A 23,021-nucleotide genomic window follows, 5' to 3' on the forward strand; every position below is an offset into this window, starting at 1 on the left:
TGAATTTCAGAGGTGAAAATGACCATTGTTTGTTCTGGAAAAATAAATAAATAAATGAATACAAAATTGCAGTTCTCCTGTGGAGCGCATACATTCACTTCAGTCTTCATGGTTTGCATCTTAGCTTATAACTGGATTGTTCAGTTTTGCTCATGCATTACAGAATCTGAAGATTCTTAGACGTAGTTTCTGTCACCTGTACATTAAAAAAAAAAAAAAAAAAGAATGAGTTCGTCCTTCCGTTTTCATAACATTCTTAAACCTCTGACAGTGTAATTCAGGACATAAGGGATGGGAACAGAAACTTTACGATAAATGACACTAAACAGCATCAGCGAGGTCAAACTGGGTTTAACATCGAATCCACCACACCCGCTGACACTGGCAGGGCACGGCATGTGTACACATCATTTATCTGGCTTTTGAAGAAATGCCATCACAAGCTTTCTCCCTCTCTGATTCCCTCATACATTGATTCTTTTGTTTCACGGTTGCATAAAGAGTCTCCTTATAAGTTTGCTGTTGAAATAAAGTTCTATCAGTGTCACCACCCACATAAATTATTCAGCGCTAAAAATACTCACTGAGGCTGCTCGTTTTATTTACATGGAAATATCAGCAGTAGAAGACTGACACATAAGACTCTTCAGAAAGTCAGAGCACATTAATAAATGTAATGGCAAAAAATAACAAAAGTGTGTTTATAATAATTAAGTTACACTGGTGGAAGTCCAATAAAATATTTGATTTACATTTAAACCGGTATTTCTTATTATGTTTTATTTTACAGACATTAAATCATCTTGCATTTTTCTTTTTTGTGTTATGCACAGTTTTTATTAACTTCTATTAAAACAAATGTTAAAAAAAAAAAAAATGGACAAAAATAAATAAAATAAAATAAAATAAAATAAAATAAAATAAACACTTAAATAAACACAAATTAAAATTAGAAACATTGCAATTAATTGAATTTAGTGTTGTCAAATGATTAATCGCAATTAATCGCATCCAAAATAAATGTTTTTGTTTACATAATATATGTGTGAACACTGTGTATATTATGTATATATAAACACACACACACACACACACACACACACACACACACATAAAGTATATATTTAAAAAAAATATTTAAATGTATTTACATGCATATATGTATATTCGTATAATTTATATAATTAAATTATATAAATCATATAATTAAATATTTTTTCATATATACAAACATAACATATTTTTCTAATATATACATGCATGTGTATGTATTTATTTATATACATAATAAATATACACAGTACACACAGATATATTATGTAAACAAACTTTTAATTTGGATGCGATTAATCGTGATTAATCATTTGACAGCACTAACTGAAATAAAATAAATGTACTAAAACAGAAATCAAAAATAAATGTATATTAAATACACCATATAAAAAAAGAAGGAAAAAAAGTTGTTTTAACTAAAAAAAAGTGTTCATGCTGCTGTATAATTTTAAGTTTAGTCAAATTGATATTATGAATTGACATCTTTGATATTTTTAATAATAATTTGATTTAATTTAATAAAAATAAACAAATAAACATACAAATAAATAAATAAATAAATAAATAAATGGAAAAAGCACATGAGGTAAAACGTACTTGCACAAACATACTTTTTTTTATTTTTTTATTTATTTTTTATTTTGGGGTAAACTATTCCTTTAAACTTCAGTTAAATATGTGTCTACTTCACATTAAAACTCATTGTCATTTCTAATGTTGCTTTTTTCCTGTCTTTTTTTCTTGCACTTGTTGAAATTCCCTGTCAGTAATTGTCTCAAGGAAAATGGATAGTTCAGAAACACACACACACACACGTCCTGTGTTCACTCTGTCCCCTCTAGTCATGTCTGACAGTAGACGGACACACACACACACACAGAGGTTTGGTGACTGCAGTCCCCTATGGAACTAATCTGACAGCATCTCACGTTGGATTGCCAGCGTCCCGCCTCACGTTCCTTAGTGTGTTCGGCACTTCCGTCAATACCCCAGCTAGTGCCATCACACCATCCACCCCCTAAACCGACAGGGCCACTGGCTATAAACCTTCCTCTCCGGGCCCCTGGAGTCCCGCTCAGAAACAGATCTGATTGAAAGCGTCTGTGTCCGGGGTCGCTGTTATAATATGTTGTGATAAAGGGAATCATAATGGCTTTTAAATAGACGGGCTCTGTCTCTTGTTCCTGAGCAGTGCTTTGCGGCTGGAGAGAGAGTGTCTCTGGGAGTGAAGCCCTGGGGCTAAGCATCTCTGAGATTGAGCTGTCCGTCTCGCTGAAATGAATCTGAGTTAACACCTCCTCAGTCGAGACAGGATAGCCTGGGGGACAGACAGGAGAGCACTTCCTGTTCACCTGCAGCCTCTTCTCATTAACCCACACCTGCAGCAGAACGCAAACGCTCTCAGACAACGGCTCTGTCCCAAAACCTGCCTATACAGACGGCATTTTAAAGCATATTCATGACTGTTGCATGCAGGGAGATCTGCAAAGCAATCCCAGAATGCTTTGCCATGTGCTCAGGGAACAATAACCCCCCCGAAATGCCTGACAAGGAGAGAAAACTGTGTTGACTATATCATGTTGAAATAAGACACACCAGTTTTTCTGGTTTAGCTGTATGACCAGCCTCTGGTAAAAGAAGTGGAAATTAACAATACTGAGTATTGAGTTTGTAGCATTCCTCAAGTTCCTCAAGTTAATTTTATTACATTTTTTATTGCATTTATTGCATTATTTTATTTTTAAAATATTTAATACATTTTACGAAGATATTTCTATTTGTTTTTCTGTACTTGCAGATATTGTCATTTTAATTAAATAAAAGGCCACTTAAGCCCTAAAATGGTACATGTCGTTCATTACTGTCTTAAGTACACACTTAAGTAAATGTTGTAATATTTTCAAATTAAAAGATTCTCTTGAAAGCATGTTTAAATCCTTGTTTTAATATTATTTTGTCATGTTTTATTATACTTTTTATGTACTGACTAACGTACTAAAGCACTGTGAACTATTACATTAGATAATTTCAACTGTTGGGTGTTAGTCATTATTAAGTTAATATATTTTAAATGTACTAAGCTGCAATTTTATCATTATAAATGTGTAATTACAAATATATGAAATCCATGACATAGATGATTTAGTATAAATAACATTAATGTATATTTTAATTTATAATAAATGTTTGTGAGCATGATCGGCAACACACTTTAACTACATTTCAAAGAACTGTATGTAATTATTTTTATGTGATTATTAAATTATGTAAATTATACACTTAAGTCTTTCTTAAGATCAACTAGTTGGATTTATATCAATTTAGACTATAATACATTTCTTTAAATTGCAATTAAGTAGTAATATATATATATATATATATATATATAATTTCAGAAAAAAAAATAATAATTAAAATAAAACAAAAAATAAATAAATACAACCGTAAACAAACAAACAAAAAAAAAACACTTACATTTAAAAAGTAAGTGTTTGTGTTACTGTAACATTTAAAATTTAGGCAACTTTTGTTGCCTAAATTTGTACTATGTGACATCTTGGATATTTGAGTTGAGTAAAACTTTAAGGCAGCACAAACATTTACTTTTTAAGTTGAAAAAAAAAAAAAAAAAAAAAAAAACAGTGTAGAAACAGATAAATATAAAAATATGAAAAATATATTTTTGTCATGCTTTATTACACTTTCGTATGTATTGACTAACATACGAAAGCACTGTGAACTATTAGAGTAGGTCATTTTAATATTTAATTGTCAATATTACATTAAGTTAATTTAACATTAAGCTTAATTGTATCAAGTTGCAATTTCATCATTCCGAATGTGTAATTACAAATATATTAAATACATCGCATACATGATTCAGTGTAAATAACATTAATGTATATTTTAATTTACAATAAATGTTTGCCATTACGATCAGCAATACAATTTAACCATGTTTCAAAGAATTGTATGTAATTATGTATATATAATTATATCACATGTAAAGAGACGTCTTACTGAAGTTCAACTAGTTGCATTTATATAAATTTAAACTGTAATACACAGAATTAAATTGCAATTAAATAGTATTTTTACTACCCCAAAAATATAATATTTCCATGAATGTACTCTTTTTCACAAAGAGACTGGTATTTCTTGGGATTAATAAAAATAGTCAAATAAATAAATAAATGTGTTCTATACAGTTTGCAGTTGACAGCAACATGCTAATGCTAAAATGCAAAATTCTAATGCTAAACTCTTACATGAGGAGCTGTATTTGTGTGGTGTGTGGGGTTGCTGTGTAGAGTGTTTCAGATCAGTCACTTATGAGGTTCATTTTCATGTGTAGACAGTCAACAACAAGGTTTTTGGAACAGGACTGCAAAGAAGTCTGCAATCAAGCATAAAGCTACAAATTCAGGCACTGAAAGTTGTGGGTGTGTGTGTATTATGATCCTTTGCGGCCTAAAATACAGAAAAGTCATGATTGCACCACAGACGGAAACCCAAAGAATGACATTGGTTACGGCATACGCATGTTTTGCAGTCATGAGAAACCATGTGAGCTCTGCGCGCATACGATCCGTCATCCAAACACTCGGTGGATATCTGTCTGTGTTTGGCCCGTTGTGGCCACTCTGTAATCCCGCTCTATTAACACCTCTGACTCTTTGCTCTTAGCTGCTCTGCTCTCTCACTTCTGTCTATTTGTCTAAGGGTCGAGGCGGCGTGGTGACGTAGCCGAGTCCAGCTCCGCAGGGACAGCGGCGATGGCTATCTATGTCTGACTGTTATGACTATCCCTAATAAGAGCACAGCACCCTAAAACCATGGCGAATGAGGCAGACAGGATGTGGCTTAGATGTGTTCCTTTATTTTTCCACATTTTATAGCAGATGTTTTATGAGCTTGAGGTTTATGAGCGATGGGGAATGATTGTTTTCATTTTTTCTTTTGAGTAAAACATTTAGTATAGCTGTTACAGACATGAGCAAAACACTCGCCACTTGACAGCCCTTAAAGGTGAAGTGTGTGATTTTTGGACAATTAGCAGCAATAAACAAAAATGTATGAATTTCTCCCAAACACTCCCCCTGCCTGTGATTGGCTGGACAAATAGATAGCCCCGCCCTAAAGTGGCACCATTGGTTGTTGCTGTGTGAGGATTCTCAAACAAACAGAACAATGTTATGAAGCTGCCACAGAGTCACTATGCAAACAATAGTTTTTCTTGTTTGTTTGTTTGTTTATTTTTCAAATTGGGATAGGAGAAAGTATTTTAACAGAAAAATAACATTTCAAAATCACTAGAAAATCAAAAAGAATCAATGCAATTAAATAGAAAATCTTCAAATTAAGGCAACGCACTGTCATCCGCTTTCCGGCAGCTGCTAACAAGTATCATTTTTAAAGATGGTTTGTCACAGATGGTCCAACAGATGTCTCTCTGGTCTTTAGCAAGTGTGTGTGTGTATGTGTGTGTGTGAGGAAATACCCATAGATGTGCTCCTTGTCAATCGTTACGCTGTCAACCAGGGCCTTGAGTGTACTCTTTATAAAACATAAAGCCGAAGTACTTGAGCGTGTAAATTAGGGCTGAAATCTGAGCGTTGTGTCAGGCAGACAGAAGAGACAGAAAGAGAGAGAGAGAAGTTTTCTCTTGGGGCCGGATTCTGACGAGCATCATTAGTGGTGAATCCAACCCTAAGCAGAAAGACAGCTAAAATGCCTTTTCTTGGAAATAACACTAGGCATGTCTAGTGTTAGGAGCAACTACCCTAGTAAATAACAGATTTAAAATGCATTTATTTTATACTAAGTATAGTTAAAGTCTATGAACATATTTACTAGGGAGACTTACTGATATAAAAATTGTAATTAAACTTTATTTGGAGTGCTACTTGTGCACAATGCACATTTCCTAATATTAAGCCTAAAATATGTTTTAATGTCACTATTGATGAGGATTGTATGACCTTTCAGTAATATTGGTCTTTTAATAAAAAAATTATTTAAAGTGTACCTAAAATATACTTGCAATAGTTCCACTTTGGCACGATCAAATATACTTAACCCTTTAACTGTCACTAAGTTTACTTCACCATATTATAAATAAATCCCAATCTAATGCATGGCAAACTATACATCGTTGGAAAGGTCTAAGACTACTAAAAAGATATTTTACCATATTTTTGTGTTACAAATTATGTAGGAAAAGTAATAGATTAATATATGTCAAGAGTGCGATTAAAAAAAATCTTTTTTTTTTTCAACGACTTTCTTCGTTGCCTTTTTCCCTGTCACAATTTAGAAATCATAAGAAACTATATATCAGTGCAAAACTTAAAATCTCAAAATTCATCCTTTGAAAGGCATTTTAAAATCAGACAGTGCATTAAGGAAAATGTACATCAAAATTATATCACAACATGGTTTCATTCATGAATTATAAAAAATTAAGTCTGGATGGTGCATTTTTATGTCTGTGTTGAAAAATGAGTGACAGTTAAAGGGTTAAATATATGTTTAGATGGACTTCAGCACTACTGCTGCACAATTAAAGTGCATTAAGTACAAAATTAGTTGTTCCAATTTAGCGGACTTTAAATATTTTGTATACTAAAAGTTAATTTCAGGGTATTTTTATTAAGTACATAATATGTAAATGTATTTGTAGTATACTTAGCATGAAATAAATGTATTTTAAATACATTTTAGTATGTTTATTTTTCACTAGGGTAGTTACATGCAATTTACAAAATAAATGTAACTGTAATCCATTACAGTTTTCTGAGAAAAAAAAAAAAAGTAGTTAAATGACAATGTTAATGATTGCAAAGGGGGTTAAATCTAAATATTTTCTGCAAAAAGCTAGGATATGTTAGTATAAAATATTAATTTGTTGCTATTCTGATGCTTTTAATTGGTTCTCTTGTTTGAATTTGCACCACGTCTTTTAATTACATCAATCCAAATTGCGGTGAAAAGCTTTAAGCTACAACCTGTCTGAGAGCTGTCAGTGATAAAGTGATAAAAGTGGTGAGTGATAAAAATGTATTCCAATAAATAAATACATAAATACATTAAGAACAACCTCAAAGTAAAAAGAGGTGCTAAAGTCTGATTTTGCAGTGGCTGTGCTTTAAAATTATATTATTATAATCTTGATTCAAGTGATGAAAGAGTTTGGTCTGACCCTAGTGTTGAGTAGCTACTGTAAGGTTAAGCCTGGTTGGTTTAAACAGTTGAAACAGTTGAAAACATTCATTAGAAATTTAGAAAAGTAATCAAATGTAATCAGTTACATTACTTTAATGGAGGAACTGAAAGAGTTACACTACTTATTAGATTTTGAATAGCATAATCTGTAACCTTTTGCATTTCAAAAGTAACCTTCTGGACACTGGGCAAGCAGAAATATTAATTTACTGAGGGTAAAAAGCCTCCAGTATGAAAGCATGATGTGTAGATGATGTCTATGCACAGATTATTGCACATTTCAATGGCTATTTTTGGAATGTTCATGTGCATGCTGACAATTAATTTAATAAGTATGCAGTATATAATTACAATATGCTACATTGCATGTTTAATCCAGAAGTGCTGTCTAGGAAGATTCATTCATTCATTTATTTTTCATAAAATCGTCTTTAACTTTTAGCACGGGGATCAAAAAAAAAAAAAAAAAAAAGTCTAAAAAGATTTTAATATGGCTTTGCAGTTGAATTTTCTCAATAAAAAAGTTGAGTTCATTGCACGATGGGATACAATCTTTCACGCTGTCTGTTCTATTTGTAAACTGCACTTTATTACAGTTGCAGTAAGTCATCTGAGTAAAACAGCATACTGTGCATTTCTAATATCTGACTTTTCCTGCATTGGTTTTAGAGAATATCTTTGGAATTCTTTGAAACTTGTTCAAAAATGTTGAAATGCATTAAGCAGAACTAACAATACTACACTATTAATGCTTTCTGAAAGCATAAAAATGGCCAAAATGTTTCAGAAACAAATTCTTACGGGTGGCCCTCTTCTCACTCAGACCCATGGGCTATAATATACAGGACCTTAGTGGGCCCCCCTCCATCACAGGGCCCGGGACGATTTCTGGTTGCCCCCTGCTCATGTGTAATTCCAAATGAGTGTAATGGTATATATCAGTGGAGTAGAGTATAGAGAGAGAGAGGGAGAAGAGAAAGAGCGGCTCACGTCTGATCAGTCATGTGGGGGGGAATCAGCATGTGCTCTAATGAGCTTACCGAAGCAACTTCAATATCCTCCGATGTCATGTTGAAATGAAAATTAATAGTTCAATATGGCTCCACGCAAATGCCACGCGTCTCCTATAACCCGTATCATGTGGCGTGACCAAATGAGTGTATTCTAATAGATGTAGGCAGAGGAGAAAAGCTGATATCTTCAGTAATCAGGGTTTTGAAAATTACCATTAAATGAAATTCAGGGATGGATGGAAAAGAAAAGGGGGAGATGAAGAAAACCCAGAGACATGGAATGAACATCTTTACCCCATAATGTGCTCATGTCTTTCCCACAGACTATGAGCTAGTCACCGCAGGGCGGACTTACCACATGCACCAGTCAAATTGGCCCTTGAATCTTTGAAGTCACTGCTCATCTCCAGAATCTAAGCTAAGGTTCTGTCTCAAATGGCACACTTGACCTTTGCAGACCTCCACACTTTGGTCAGCCAAACCAGTATGGACGAACTTAAAAGATTCCACGAGACTACACGGCCATTTCAAGCGAGCCATTTTGGGACAAAACTGAGCTCTTTTAAATTCAACCTTCAAGCTAACATATAAAATGCACGCCAACTCATCTCCACGTACCTCCCATCCATAAGTGGTCTCTTTCATCGTGGCGCTCTGCAGTCCGTTGTATGGTCCAAAGCGTTCTCCCATGTGAATTTTGACTTTGGCCCAGATTCCTAGGCCAGCCCCTGGAACGGACGACTCGCGGAGCTCCAGGTCGCCAGGGATGGGAATATCGTCGGGAATGTAGACGGGCACCTCGTAGGGTGAGCCCTCTTTAGGAGTGAAGTCCTCGTTGCAGGGCTGAGGGGACGTGGGTCCCACTGCAATGGGGGACATGATGCTGTCTTCTGTCTCCTCCTCTGCACTCTCACCGGTCACGAGATTGGGCTCTGTGTCGTACATGCTGTCTACTGCCTCACTGTCATCTGAAAGACAATACAGAGACATTTGCAATACGTTAGCAAAACAGAGAGATGCAGAGCATGTCAAATGTTGATTGTGAAAGAGATGGTTGCACCAAAAATTTAAACTCATGTTGCTCCAAATCATGTGATTTCCTTTCGACGGTTGACACTTTATTTCAAGGACGAATTCTTAATATTAACTAGTCTCTTATTAGCATGCATATTGGTTGTTTATTAGTAGTTCTAAAGCACATATTAATGCCTTATGCATGACCGTATTCTCAATGTCTTACTCTTACCCAATATCTAAACTTAACAACCACCTTATGAATAATAAGCAGCACATTAGATGTTTATTAACTTTTAGTTAATAGTGAATATGTGTTCCCTAATCTAAAGTGTAACCCTTATTTTGATTAAACACAAAAAGAGAACCTTTAAAGGTCCCACATTACTTTAAAGACCAGTTCTTGCTATTAACAAACCATCAACTACGGCTTTTGCCTCAATAAACTCCTAATTTGCTGCTTATTAATAGTTAGTAAGGTAGTTGTTAAATTCAGGTATTGTGTAGGATTAGGGATGCAGAATATGGTCATGCAAAACAGGTGCTTTATAAGTAAATATAAACAGCAAATATGTTAGTAATATGCATGCTAATAAGTAACTTGTTAATAGTGAGTACTGTTCCCTAAAGTGTAAAGTGAAGAATGTCAATGCAGCTTTTTTTCTATATAATGACAGTCCACAGTGAGTCCAATGTGTTTTGGGCTCAAAAATGACCATGAATAATACCATAAACATAAAAATCTTGCACTACATCTTTTAAATCAAATCCACTGCTATTTACAAAGAACTGTGAAGATTCTTTAAAAGTCATTTTTGTGTTCCACAGAATAAAATAAAATAAAATAAAATAAAATAAAATAAAATAAAATAAAATAAAATAAAATAAAATAAAATAAAATAAAATAAAAAATCATACAAGGTTGGAAAAACCTGATAGTAAAGTAAATAATGACAAAATTGACATTTTTGCATGAACTATCCCTTCAAATACAATAATTTGCTTTGCATGTTGAACATATGCTTTTAAACATATTTTTTCGTAATACACTTAATATATTTCCTAATATATTTTTGATAACTATACTAAATAAACTAACTAAATAAAGCACGATATATATATGCGTTGACTATAGTAAACTGCTGCTTTAATTGCTCTAGTTCAGGCAGATTATCACTGGCTGTCAATGTTTTTATTGTGCATATTAACATTTCTCACAGAATTAGAATGAAAACTAGCATTATTAAATTATTAAACTATTAAATTAAATTATTACTAAATTATTATAGATATTGTCATCATGATGTCATCACGTAAAAGGCTCAGTTAAAGAGTCTCTATAATGTTCTGGTCTCTAGATGGTTTGGTTACCCCCCCATTTTTTCCAAAAAGCAAAAATCGTAAGACAAATCACTTAGAAAAGTAATAGCACACCTCCTCAAGAAATCATAGCTATCATTCGTATCTGGTGCGGCACATGTACTGTGGCTAAATTTAATCCGCAGGCTTGGTTGTTCAAATTACTAACCATGAATATGAGCAAAATAAGTATTTTTCAATGTGGAGATTAAACCAGCAACCTTTCTGTCACAAGTCCAGATTCTTAACCGCTTCGCCACACCAACCAACAAGAGACCACCGACATCGCCAAGCAATTGCAACAAGTATGATTCAAACCAAACCGCCCATTTTTCTATTGCTGGTTAAACGGTGACATGCATTTAACTGTTAAAAGGATTCTCCACCTAAATTTAGGATTTAAAGTTAGTTGAATGTTTTGTAACTCAAACAGGCTGCTGCAGGGAAGATCCCATCTATTTTATAGTCACCGCCATTTCCTGTCTGATCATTTTACAAATAATGGCAGCAAATGACCCTGTGGCCTGACGCCACTGCCAGCCATCTATGTTTATTGTCACTCTTTGCTTGACAGCATAATTACGGTACTTATCATTCACGATTGCAAAAGAGACAACTTGGCTAAAAATAGGTTGTGTTTCTCTGCATTGGTTTCAAATGTATCATAAAGCACAAATGACATGCAAGCCCTTTAATATCATGGAATGACCAATCAGAGCTGGAGCTGTCAAAATTGGTCTCGACCTGACGCATCTCACCTGAAACGATGTTCTTAAATTTCTTCGGCGGGATTTGAGGCGGGACACAACACGCCTTTGACCGGTCTCCATGACGACAACTATGCAAGTACGCACGGATGGACTCGCTGTAATTTGTAGCAGCACCGCTGCAGTTTGCTATCCAAACACAGGACCAGCAATCAGGGCTAACTAGGCCGCAATTACATCAGGAGTGCTTCCAATCAACCAGACTCGGCCCCCCTGCCAGCGCTGCCAAGAACACAAGTTTATGACTCCAAACTGTTTTCTCTCACATTCAAACACTGTTTACTTATAAGCAGCAGCAAAGCCATGAATAAGTATAAATTGTAGTTACTGCTAAGTTGGCTTTAAGTCAAACGACAGTGGTTTTGCCGAGGTAGAGAGAAAGAACTAGAGAGAGGTAAATACTAGAAATGCTCTCTATTAAAACAATTAAAAAGTTTGATTTTTAACATAAAATTAATAAAATACACTATTACTCAGCGCTCTGTAATATTTCATTCTGATACGTCAGTCGTAGCATTCTGTGGTCAGTTACTTTGTTTAATAATGCTGAACTACGGATTGTCATCTCAAGCAACCAAGTCACCCAAAAAATTAAAAATCAGTCATTATTTATTCACCCTCATAGTCCAATTCCATAAGACTTTTGTTCATAGTCTAAACACAAATGAAGATATAGTTAATAAAACTTGAGATATTTCTTTTGATCCATTGGAAGAATGGACACCTCAAAAAAAGTCCATAAAGAGATAAAAAAAAATAAATAAATAAATTGTAAAAATAAATAAATAAATACAACTGTTTAACTTAAATATTTATGTTTTTCTTCTGTAATTCTGTGGTGCTAATTATTATTGTACTATGTGTTTTCATGTAGTGTCAATATTTTAATATTTATATAATATTTATATAAATATTTAGGTCAAGTCAGTTTTAGAACTTCTATAATTAATTATGAAGCTTTTTAAATTTATTTTGTTATTAGAACATTCTTGAAGTTTCTGTAATATTCTAGTGCTTTCTGGAACATTCCTCAGACAGATATCATTCAGCATACACTTCTGGAGTTTTCTATGATTCACTTCTGTCAACTGTTTATGTTAAACTGTTGTTAGCTCAGTATTGTGCATGTACCATGTAATTTTTTATTTATGAGTAATAGCAGATTAGCTTGTATAACGTCCACTTGTATAAAGTTGTATAAAGTCAACAAAGTTTTAATGAGCACTGTCAATGGTATACAAAAAGTAATGTGATTTTCATATTCAGCATGTCAAACTTCATAAAGAAACATTAAAATTAAAAGCGTGAGAACCAGTGAGGTTTATTCTTGCATGTCATGCAAGCATATTTGAGCTTCTGCAAGAAACAATAAGATTTGTTCTTCAAGTATGAACAAAAGTCTTATGAGTTTGGAATGACATGACGGTGAGTAATGATGACAGAATTTCATTACTGGTAATAACTATTTCTTTAAATCCCAAGATGTCCTAGCTTCCCAAGGTCACTTACAGTATGCAAAAGTTTGTGATGCAAATGATGCAAATGTTTGTGACAAAACCTTTTTAAAAACCAACAATTCTGAGCAATCAGGGAGTGTCATAAAAAGCTCCACAGTAAAAAATGAAAAGCTTTTAAAACAGTTCCTGCGTCATCTTGCGATTTTGAGGGCAAAGAAATGTTTTACCAATTTCTTTAATGATCAGACTTTCATAGGAGTCTCAAAGCAGCCAGGCAATTAACTTAAGAACATGTGGCCCAGTAGTAGCTTCCCCTTTTCACAGATCAGTTAAAGTTTTATAACCACTGCCTATCTGGTGCTGTTTGCAAGAATCAAAAGTGTTTTCAAACCATTAAAACTTTTTTCCCCCTTCTCATTTTTGGCATATGACCCGAGTAAATTTTCAACAGCCATAGAAAGGGTTGGAAAATCTATTAAACAGTCCAGTTAAAAAGCCTGTAGTGTACACACAGATAGCTACACTGAAAGAGTGAATTACATGACATTTGATGAACAAAACATCAGAATCATCAGAGCGAAAAGCCATTTTCATTTCTTCTTCTACTTCTTCTTCTTTTTGTTCCAAAACAGGCCATGAATTGCTGTAATTTTGATATATAATGAATCAAGATTTCGTTAGGACAGCATTCTTGTAATGCACCACCTGTTTCAGACCAATTACAGGATAGTTGAAGATAAAGAGGCGCTCTTTGGTTATAACTACTATGAGAATCAGTCACTGCTACTTTTTCACTTTAACACATTTCCCATTATGAATTATAACACTGTTTTGTTAGTACGTTGGGTCAGGTTGCTTTCTCAACACAACTGAACCAACTGGTTTAATTTGCATTGAGACCACCTTGTTCAGCCAATCTCAGGTCAGTTGTTTTATTGCTGATCTGAATGCAAGTGTCACACTTAAATATGCCGAAGGCCACACAATTGAAGATTTTAAGCCTACTTTTCACCCCTAAGCGATCTGGCTGGAAGAGAAGGCGCCATGGCCCAATTCTAGGCTTGTTGCACACAACTTTTTACCACAAAAACCCTACAATTGATGGCTTTTTGATTATTTTATCGCTCCTGATCGTGAGCAGGCACAATTCCAAATTGACTCTTGATCGGGCTGCCTCTGGCGTGATACCCGCTATAGCCAATGAGAGCGAGCAAGCTTCACCAACTGGATGTTGCTTGGATAGCTGAAACTTGGCAGCCACAAACGTGCCACAAAAGTGGAGAATTGAGAAAGAAGACCACACAATTTTTTTTTTCTTTGTTTTTCTTCCCGTAAAACAAAATTCACGGCAGGAGAACAAGCTGACAATGAGAACAACGTCGATTGTCTTCCATTTGTTTTTCTCCGCAAGTCACGTTTAATCTTACAAGTCTCTGTGAGATCTCGTCTCACTGTAAAAATGATACTACAGTTGACAAGTATGTGGTCTCGTGGTCTGGCCGAATCGTGTAGTGTGTGTTGAAACTGTTCTTAAAGGTATAGTTTTGTTTATAGAAAAGGAAAACTAGTCTCCTCTTGGCTTATATTGAAATCCTCCTACAGTTTTCCTTACAAATCCTTGTTTTGTACTTCTAATGCATTGTGTGTATTGTTTTGATCTCTTCTGCATTTCTGCAGTCGTCAACATGTTCGCCTACATCTTACTTCATCTGCTGGAATTCCACTGGTAAATGTGCATATGATAGTTTTAATATGGATATTTTTCATGCACAAATGCACTGAATCACTACAGAAGGCCTTTATTAACTAATATACTTTTTAACCTCAAATGCTCATCTTGTCTTGCTCTGCGATGCACGTATGTACTTTCTGTAATCCGAATCAATACAGTTAGGGTATGTCGGAAAAACTCCCATCTCATTTTCTCCTCCAACTTTAAAATCGTCCTACATCACTGCTTTTTTTTTTTTTTTTTTTTTTTTTTGGAAAGGGCGTTGTGACCTTCTTTGCATGTTTACTTTGTAAATACTTATGCAGCAATGTAGGATGATTTTGAAGTTGGAGGAGAAAATGAGAAAGAAGATTTTCAACCTGGATTACACAGAGTTCGGGATCGCAGAGCTAGGCAAGATGAGCATTTGAGGATAAAAAGAGTATACTTTTTTCTTTTTAAGAAAATGTTTTGCTATATAAGACCTCAGCTGGGATTGTTCAGAGCCCTTTGAATCTGCATTTAAACTGCCATTTTTATGTTTAAACTCAGGGACACCACTGAAGTCCACTATATGGAGATAATTCCTGAAATGTTTTCCTCAAAAAACATGATTTCTTTACAACTGAAGAAAGAAAGGCATACACATCTTGGATGACAACGGGTAAATTATCTGTAGATTTCTGTTCTGGAAGTGAACTTCTCCTTTAACATTTGAAAAACATCTAGTGTGTCCCAGGCCTAGCTGAAGTAAAAAAAAAAAAAAAAAAAAAAAAAAAAAAAAAAAAGTGAGATGATGAACTATGATATGAAGCATACGCTCCAAACAAGCCAGGTGTGAAAATGTCCTCAATCTCAGATGGCTCCCCTGCAGATTGCTCAAAATCTGTTCAAGGACCATTTGACACATAACGGATGTGTAGATATAAGGCCGGGACATGGCAGTCGGTTGTGAGAAAATGTTGGGCCGTCTGGTTACTTTTTTGGTGTGTTCCACACTTCGGCGACATGTTGAATCGACATTGGGGCTGTCGGCGAGAGTGACAACTCTGAGTGGATGTTCAGTTTAGTCAACGAGTCTGTGCACGAGAATTAAAGTGAAGTGATGAAAGAGATTTGTTCTAATGTTCTAATGACTGTTCTAATGTTATGTTATCTTACCTGAGTATTCCAATAAACAATTATTTTCATAACAACATGAATCACTTAAAATTAAAGGGCACCTGTAATGCCCTAATGTAATATTAATCTTATGGGTCTCCTGAATGTGCCTGTGAAGTTTCAGATCCAAATACAATACAGATAGTTTATTATCGTGTTAAAAAGTGTCATTTTTGGGGCGGGTCTAAAAAGTGCTGTTTCAGGGGTGTGTTCCCTTACGTGAAAATGAGCTGCAACTTCCCGCCCAACTCCGGAAAGAGGCGTATGGCAATAAACAGAGGAGAAGCAACATGAGTGAACATGAGAGGACCGGTATTTTTACTGGAACAAATACAAAATTTCCTACCAAGAGCAACAATGAATAAAAAGCCTGCAATCTGTGATCGCGCGCAGTTGCTGGCGATCGGGAAAGCGTGCAATCGCTTTCTTATGCGCGCTGTTTTACCGCTTTCACTTTCACTTCGAAATCACCTGTCCTACCTGACGTAGATGCAAAGTAATATGTTTAACGAGTTTATGTTGCAGAATTTTAGTTTTGTTTGGTTTATAGAAAGGTTTATCCTACCCCTCTCAAACCACTTACAATTTCATTCAGTTTGAGCATTTTTATTCTGACTGAGGTGTTTATATGGAGCATTTTCATTTGGATTGGACTTTTAAACCAATTACAATGCTCCATGTAAATGCACCTGAGTGCCAATGTATAATGTAACTGCAGTAGCCTGTTAGATGACCTTACAAAACTTTTAGCTTCATGTTTTCCTAGTTAAATCCAATGAATGAATAAATAGTCAGTGAACATGATAAACTCTGTACCTTACTGTTTTTGCTATATTCGTCAAGTAATCCATGAAAACTTAATGTAATGTAATACATAATGTAATTACTTCCTTTATTTACAGGTATAGAAAAATATCAGTCAGCTTTACAAAATGATATATACATAAAGTCTTACAAACATTTGTAAACTCAAATCACAGTTGTGCATAGACTTTAGTAAAATTTAGTAAAACTTCTAAAAAGCCTCAATAGACATTTACAGCAGAAACACTAACATCCTTGAATGTTTTATGATCATAAAACAGAGCAAGGTTGTTCCTGACGGCACACTGCTTTCGACACAGTCGATCGATCGCAAACAAAACGGCTGAGAATATGGTAACGTGCACCTGTCAGTCAATAGTGGTGGGCGTGGCTACCAAAATATGACATCATTTTGTGGACAGGCACCAAAGTGCTTGTTTTTGATTTTATGAAGATTAAAAAAAACATAAATAAAAACTGTATGTATTTTTTATCATTCTAAGATGGCTGTGTACACACAACTCCAACACACATTTCTGTCCAAACACCTTCTAAAAGTGGATTTTGCATAACAGGTGCCCTTTGAGAAAGTTATCAACTTAAATTAAAAATAGTAAGTAAGCGCTGGTTTGTTTACATTTCGTATTTCTGCATATATCTCGTATAATCTTGTTTTGGTTTCTCCTTTTGAACGGAGAAAATATAGACTATTGATACCTGCTGATTTAGACAATTAATTCCTCACATGCAGGCACAGAATGCACACGCTAGTTTTCGGTGTGTTCAAGTGCAGCTTTTTGGTCCAGACCCAGCCGACGCAAGGTTTTCGTCGCCACTAGTTCTTTGAGGTCGGCTTGGTGTATTCTAGGATTTACGTAACTTCTAGGTCGCAGGACACACAACACAGGGGTTATGAGGTTTACATGTCAGTCTCTTCTGCCTAAGTGAGCCGTTCATGCTCAGAATTAGCTACAATGTGAACCAGACTTCATGCCACAAGTCGAAAATCCAGCAGAAGGGTGGACAGAATAAAGAAGCGCTTTAAACTGAGGCTTTGACGTTCTTTGGGTAGGGATCTCTGCTGCATACTAAGCCTCCCGGAAGTGAAGTGCCTTCTTCTGAACGTCTGTTTGCTCTGGCTCTCATACTGAACTGTTTATCCTGATTACATCAGGCCGTCATCATTAATTCGCACCTTGGGGGTCCTTCTCTCCTCTGAGCTGCGGCCACAATGAAACGCTTGTTCAGCTTTGTTATTCCACTGGAAACTACTGTGCAGCCGGCCCGTAGACATGAAGGCATCAGATTTATTTGATAAATTGTAAAAGCGTCACTTAAGCAGGAGAACAGGGGCCTTTATTATTGCAAGCTGCTATAGAGTGGATGAGACTCTGCCACGCTCTGTGCTCCTCTTCCTGAAGAGCTGATCTGCACTAGGCCAGCGATCACAGGCTTTTGACCTACATACATTTTCATTGGCATTTCAGCACACCGGAGTGAATCTGTGCTGGAGCAGCTTGACTAGAATTTCATTATGACATCTTTTAACAATAAACTCCTGGATATGGCTTCACGCTTTAGCCCAAATTCCAAATTCATTGACATTTGAGGTTCATTCACAGCTCACCAGAGACCTAGTTAGTGGTGTTTGCTAAGGCAAGGATTATTATTAATATTGTTTGCGCTTAAGGTCAGATATTTGGGGTAAAAGAATCCCTCGTGCTAAATATTTAGCTTTGGTGCATGACTCATATCACAGCATTTGTGCTACAGACCTAGTAACTACGGATGCCTGATTAATTCAGATAGAACCATAATCGTGGTATGGTTTAATGCAGTTATCAAATCGCAAAGAAATAAATGCACTGCTTGCTTCAGAGTGAAGCACTGTGTTCTTTTACACACAAGCAGCTCATGATCCTGTGTTTTCAGTGTCTCAGAATGACTCGTCTTCAATGAAATCTCTTTTGGTGACTTAAAACATGTATTTGGTAATTTAATAACAATTTAATAATAATTTAACAATATGTATCAAGGATCTTACCAAACTTGTAATGCAAAATGCTTATAAACCAGTTATGAACAAAAGAGAAACTTTAGAGGCTCCTTTCTAATTTCCTAATTTCTAATTTGTTTATATTATTATTGTTATTATTATTATTATTATTATTATTGTTGTTGTTGTTGTTGTTGTAGTTGTCGTCATTTATTATTACTATTATTATTATTATTATTATGTAATCACAACAAATGATCAAATTATGCATCCCCACAAAAATTTATTTATTTATTTATTTATTTATTTATTTATTTATTTATTTATTTATTTATTTATTTATTTATTTATTATTTGTTTACTTTCTTGCTTATCTGTTTGTTTATTATTATTATTATTATTATTATTATTATTATTATTATTATTATTATTATTATTATTATTATTATTATCATTATTTAATCACCAAAATTGACCAAATTATGCAGGGTCACAAATTTATTTATTTATTTATTTATTTATTTATTTATTTATGAATGAATTTGTTTGTTCGTTTACTATTAGTAGTAGTATTATTATTAATAATAATAATAATAATAATAATAATAATAATAATAATAATTGTATTTATTTTACAGTTTCCTACAGCCAAGATCTATAAACACTCAGAACACCTTAACAGCAAATTAGCAACTATTTGGCAACCTCCCAGAATATCTTGCATAGTAACATCTTAGCAACCATATAAATTGACCATTATGAGAAGATGGACAACCAGCCCTTACATTTTCCTCAGAAAATGTACAAATCTATTGATATGGGCTTACATGTGTTTCTCTTTAGAGATGTCAAAAAGAGAGACTTTGCTTTAAAAACAAAAAATAAAAACAAAAAATAGATTTTATGGAGATAAATAAAATTAGCACATATTGTGATATTCCAAATAAGGAAAAAAAAAAAAAAAAAAAACTTCAAGCTTTCAGTGATTGAGAGGAAAGGTCCTGGCCAGTTTGAAATTTTTTGTCATCAGGATCACAAAGGAGCTTCATGCTCCACTTGAATCCAGACTTGACGATTTTCTCTTCTTTGAGTTTCTATACCTCAGAAGACTAAAATTAAACATGTATAAATATGGGATAACGTGAGCACATATTTCTCACTGATCCCTGAACATGCTGGAAGAGGACAACAAGTCTACAGCATTACTACATTTGCTTTCCAGAAACATGCTCTGTTTCCCCTCATAAAAACAGCAGGGAACATTTCCAAGTAACACTTAAAGTAGCACTTTTGTTTCTCCAAAAGGTCAGTGTCATGGGGAAGATTACGACAAGAGGAGATCCCTCATACTTACTCTAAAACACCTTTACACTTTACTCACACAGCGCTCAAACACACACACACAAACAGTGTCAGTGTGTGTATATATACTCTGCAGGCCAGTGCAAACTCAGTATGTGTGTGTGGTCTGTCCAGCGGCTGAAGAGAGAGTGCTAAAGTAAGTGACCTCGAGCACCTCGGCTGTTTGAGCAGTCAATACACAATGATCTGTGCCGAGCGGCCGGCGCACTGGCACACTTCAGCAGCTTCATCTCAGAGAAAATGAATATGTGAGCCGTAGCTCAATGAATCACACCGGGACACTTTTGCAGCATATATCATGAACCACTACAGCCTCTGAGAGCTGAATAAATGTTATGCACAGAAATGTTGCTCAGTAAGCAAAACCAAAAAAAATTTGCTTATTTAATTTTAGTTTTATATAATATAATATAATATAATATCATTCATTTAGTTTTACTATATTATTTTATTATGCTTATTTTATTTCATTTTTATTTTTTTTTATGTAAAAATACACTATTATTATATAGTACTATTATAATATATTTTATTTTTATTTTATAAGTTTATATAATATAATATAATCTAATACAATACAATACAATACAATATACTATAGTCTGGTTTTGGCTCCCAATGGTCTTTTTAAAACAGTTGCTACACAATAAAATATTAAGGGAACAGATTTTTATTAAAACATAATTTTTATTAAGCATTTAATTAGCCATTCATTTTTTTTTTTTTTTTAATATAGTACCCCAATATTTTTGCACCCAATAACCATGCCAGAAAAAGAAAATAAATAAATAAATAAATAATAATAATAATAATAATAAACAAACAAATAAACAAATAAATACATAAATAAATAATGTTATACTGTGCATCTCATTATTGATTACTGATTTAAAAAAAAAAAAAGTTAATGCAATTTAAAATATTAAGGACAGATTTTTATTAAAACAAGGTGTATTAAGAATTTAATTAGGCCATTAATTGTCTTTAATATAGTACAATTAATATTTTTTGTGCACATAATAACTATGCTGGGGTAAATAATTAAATAAATAAATAAATAATATACTGTGCATCTCAGGATATATGTTTGGATTTGAATGTTGAATATAGCTTGGTTTTAGCTCCTAATTGCTTAAAAGAAAAACAACAAAAAAACAAAACAAAACAAAACAAAAAACAAACAACCAAAAAAAAAACATGCAAAATAAAATATTAAGGACACAGATTTTCATTAAAACATAATTTTATTAAGAATTTAATTAGGCCATTAATTGTCTTAAATATAGTACCCCAATATTTTTGCACATAATAACCACGCCAGGGTAAATAAATAAATAAATTACAAGCTGTGCATCTAATTATCGACAACATCAGGATACATACTTGGATTTGAATGCATACTTGGATTTCACTTGTAAAACAGTGTTACGTTTACATAAGTGGGAAAAAGAAAGAAAGAAAAAAATAAAATCTGGAAACCCCTTTGCTGTAAAACCAGAGAGTTGTGAACCAAAACCACAGGACTGTACAATAATATTCAGCGTGCTACCATGCACAAAAATTTCTTACACCTTTAGCATTTAATTGATGCACATAATTAGAAGGCTTAAATCCCCACACCTGGTTTTACAAAGCCTAATCAGTTACCAAAATCATATTAGGGCCTGCGGGAATCTGGCTGTGTGTGTGTGTGTCGTTCCTGTCAGCCTCTCCTGATTGCCATTCTAGTCTGCTGTGCTCCCCGGGGAGCAGCGCGAGGCCTTGAGCAGACATTTATTAACACGACAGATTAATAGCACCAGGGAAAAGACATTTTCACAAACATGATAAATATTAATAATAATCAATACTAACTTACATTTGCCAAATTGAGTTGCAAACATCACCCATGGGGGGCAAGAAAGAGGCAAATAGAGAGAGAGAGTGAGAGAGAGAGAGGAGGCAGACGGGGACGTGGATGCGGGAAAAGGCTAAGGTTTGCTAATAAGTGCCAGAAGGTCTCAGACGTCTGGATAATGACAGAACAGCATATGCTCCATCTACTCCACAAACACTGCTGCTGATTCTCTCGCTGCTCCATATTATGGACATTACACAAGACCGACGCCACCATAAGCATTAATCTTAAACCCCTGATAGCAATAAATAATAAAATGTTTCGTATTAAACACAATGATATATGCCAGGTTGCAATCAAAGCAGTTTTATTCCAGTGGGGAGATCGCGCTAAACACGCTCCTGTAAGCAAAGCAAGATTATTTGCAAAGAGTTGAATAAGCAAAGTCTACTTAAAAATCAGATATTCTGAAAATAAAATCACTGAATGATTTCTGAAAAAAAAAAAAAAAAAAAAAAGTATGAAAAAAGTATGAAATATAGATTATGAAAAGCTCTATAATCATCATAATGTTGCTGTATGTTATACAGAACATCAGGCTACTGTACATGGCTATAAAAAAAAAAAACATATTAATAAGAAATATTTAATTTATTTTAAACTTATTTATTTGATTATTTATTTGATTATTATTATTATTATTATTATTATTATTATTATTATTATTATTTATTTATTTATTTAAATTGTATTCATTAAAACCTAATCTTTTAATGTCTAATGGTTCTGGTCTGATTTTTGGCACGCCAACTGCTGTTGTTTTGTTTTATTGTTTTTTTTTTAATTGTTTTTTTATTTTATTTTATTTTATTTTATTTTAAACCTTATTTTTTATTATTATTATTATTATTATTATTATTATTATTATTATTATTATTATTATTATTATTATTATATTTTTATTTATTAAACCCTAGAGGTCTGATGGATAGTGGCAAAGATTGATAAAGATGGCTGCACTGTGATCCTTAAATAGAGTTTTTTTTAATGTCTTTTTTTAATGTTTTATTTTATTTTATTTTATTTTATTTTATTTAGTTTTATTTAGTTTTAAAAGAAAATAATACTCAGCAAGAATGCATATACATCAAAAGTGACAGTAAAGATTTTTACACTGTTAGAAAAACAATATTTCTAATAAATGTTGGTCTTTTGAACTTTCCATTTACTAAAAATAAATAAATAAATAAATAAATGTATTA

The 23,021-nt window shown here is 33.7% G+C and overlaps 1 protein-coding gene across 5 annotated transcripts in view; it reads right to left on the reverse strand.

The window, feature by feature from the left end:
• prdm16 (PR domain containing 16) overlaps positions 1 to 23,021 on the reverse strand; it is a 264,934-nt gene that overhangs the window by 168,431 nt on the left and 73,482 nt on the right. For all 5 annotated transcript variants that reach the window (XM_051117211.1, XM_051117210.1, XM_051117209.1 and 2 more), the window contains exon 2: positions 8,910 to 9,259. In XM_051117211.1, the coding sequence (XP_050973168.1) occupies positions 8,910 to 9,259 (350 nt within the window). The remainder of the gene's footprint in view (positions 1 to 8,909; positions 9,260 to 23,021) is intronic.

The sequence above is a fragment of the Labeo rohita genome, chromosome 8 (genome assembly GCF_022985175.1).
Source record: "Labeo rohita strain BAU-BD-2019 chromosome 8, IGBB_LRoh.1.0, whole genome shotgun sequence".
NCBI lineage: Eukaryota > Metazoa > Chordata > Actinopteri > Cypriniformes > Cyprinidae > Labeo > Labeo rohita.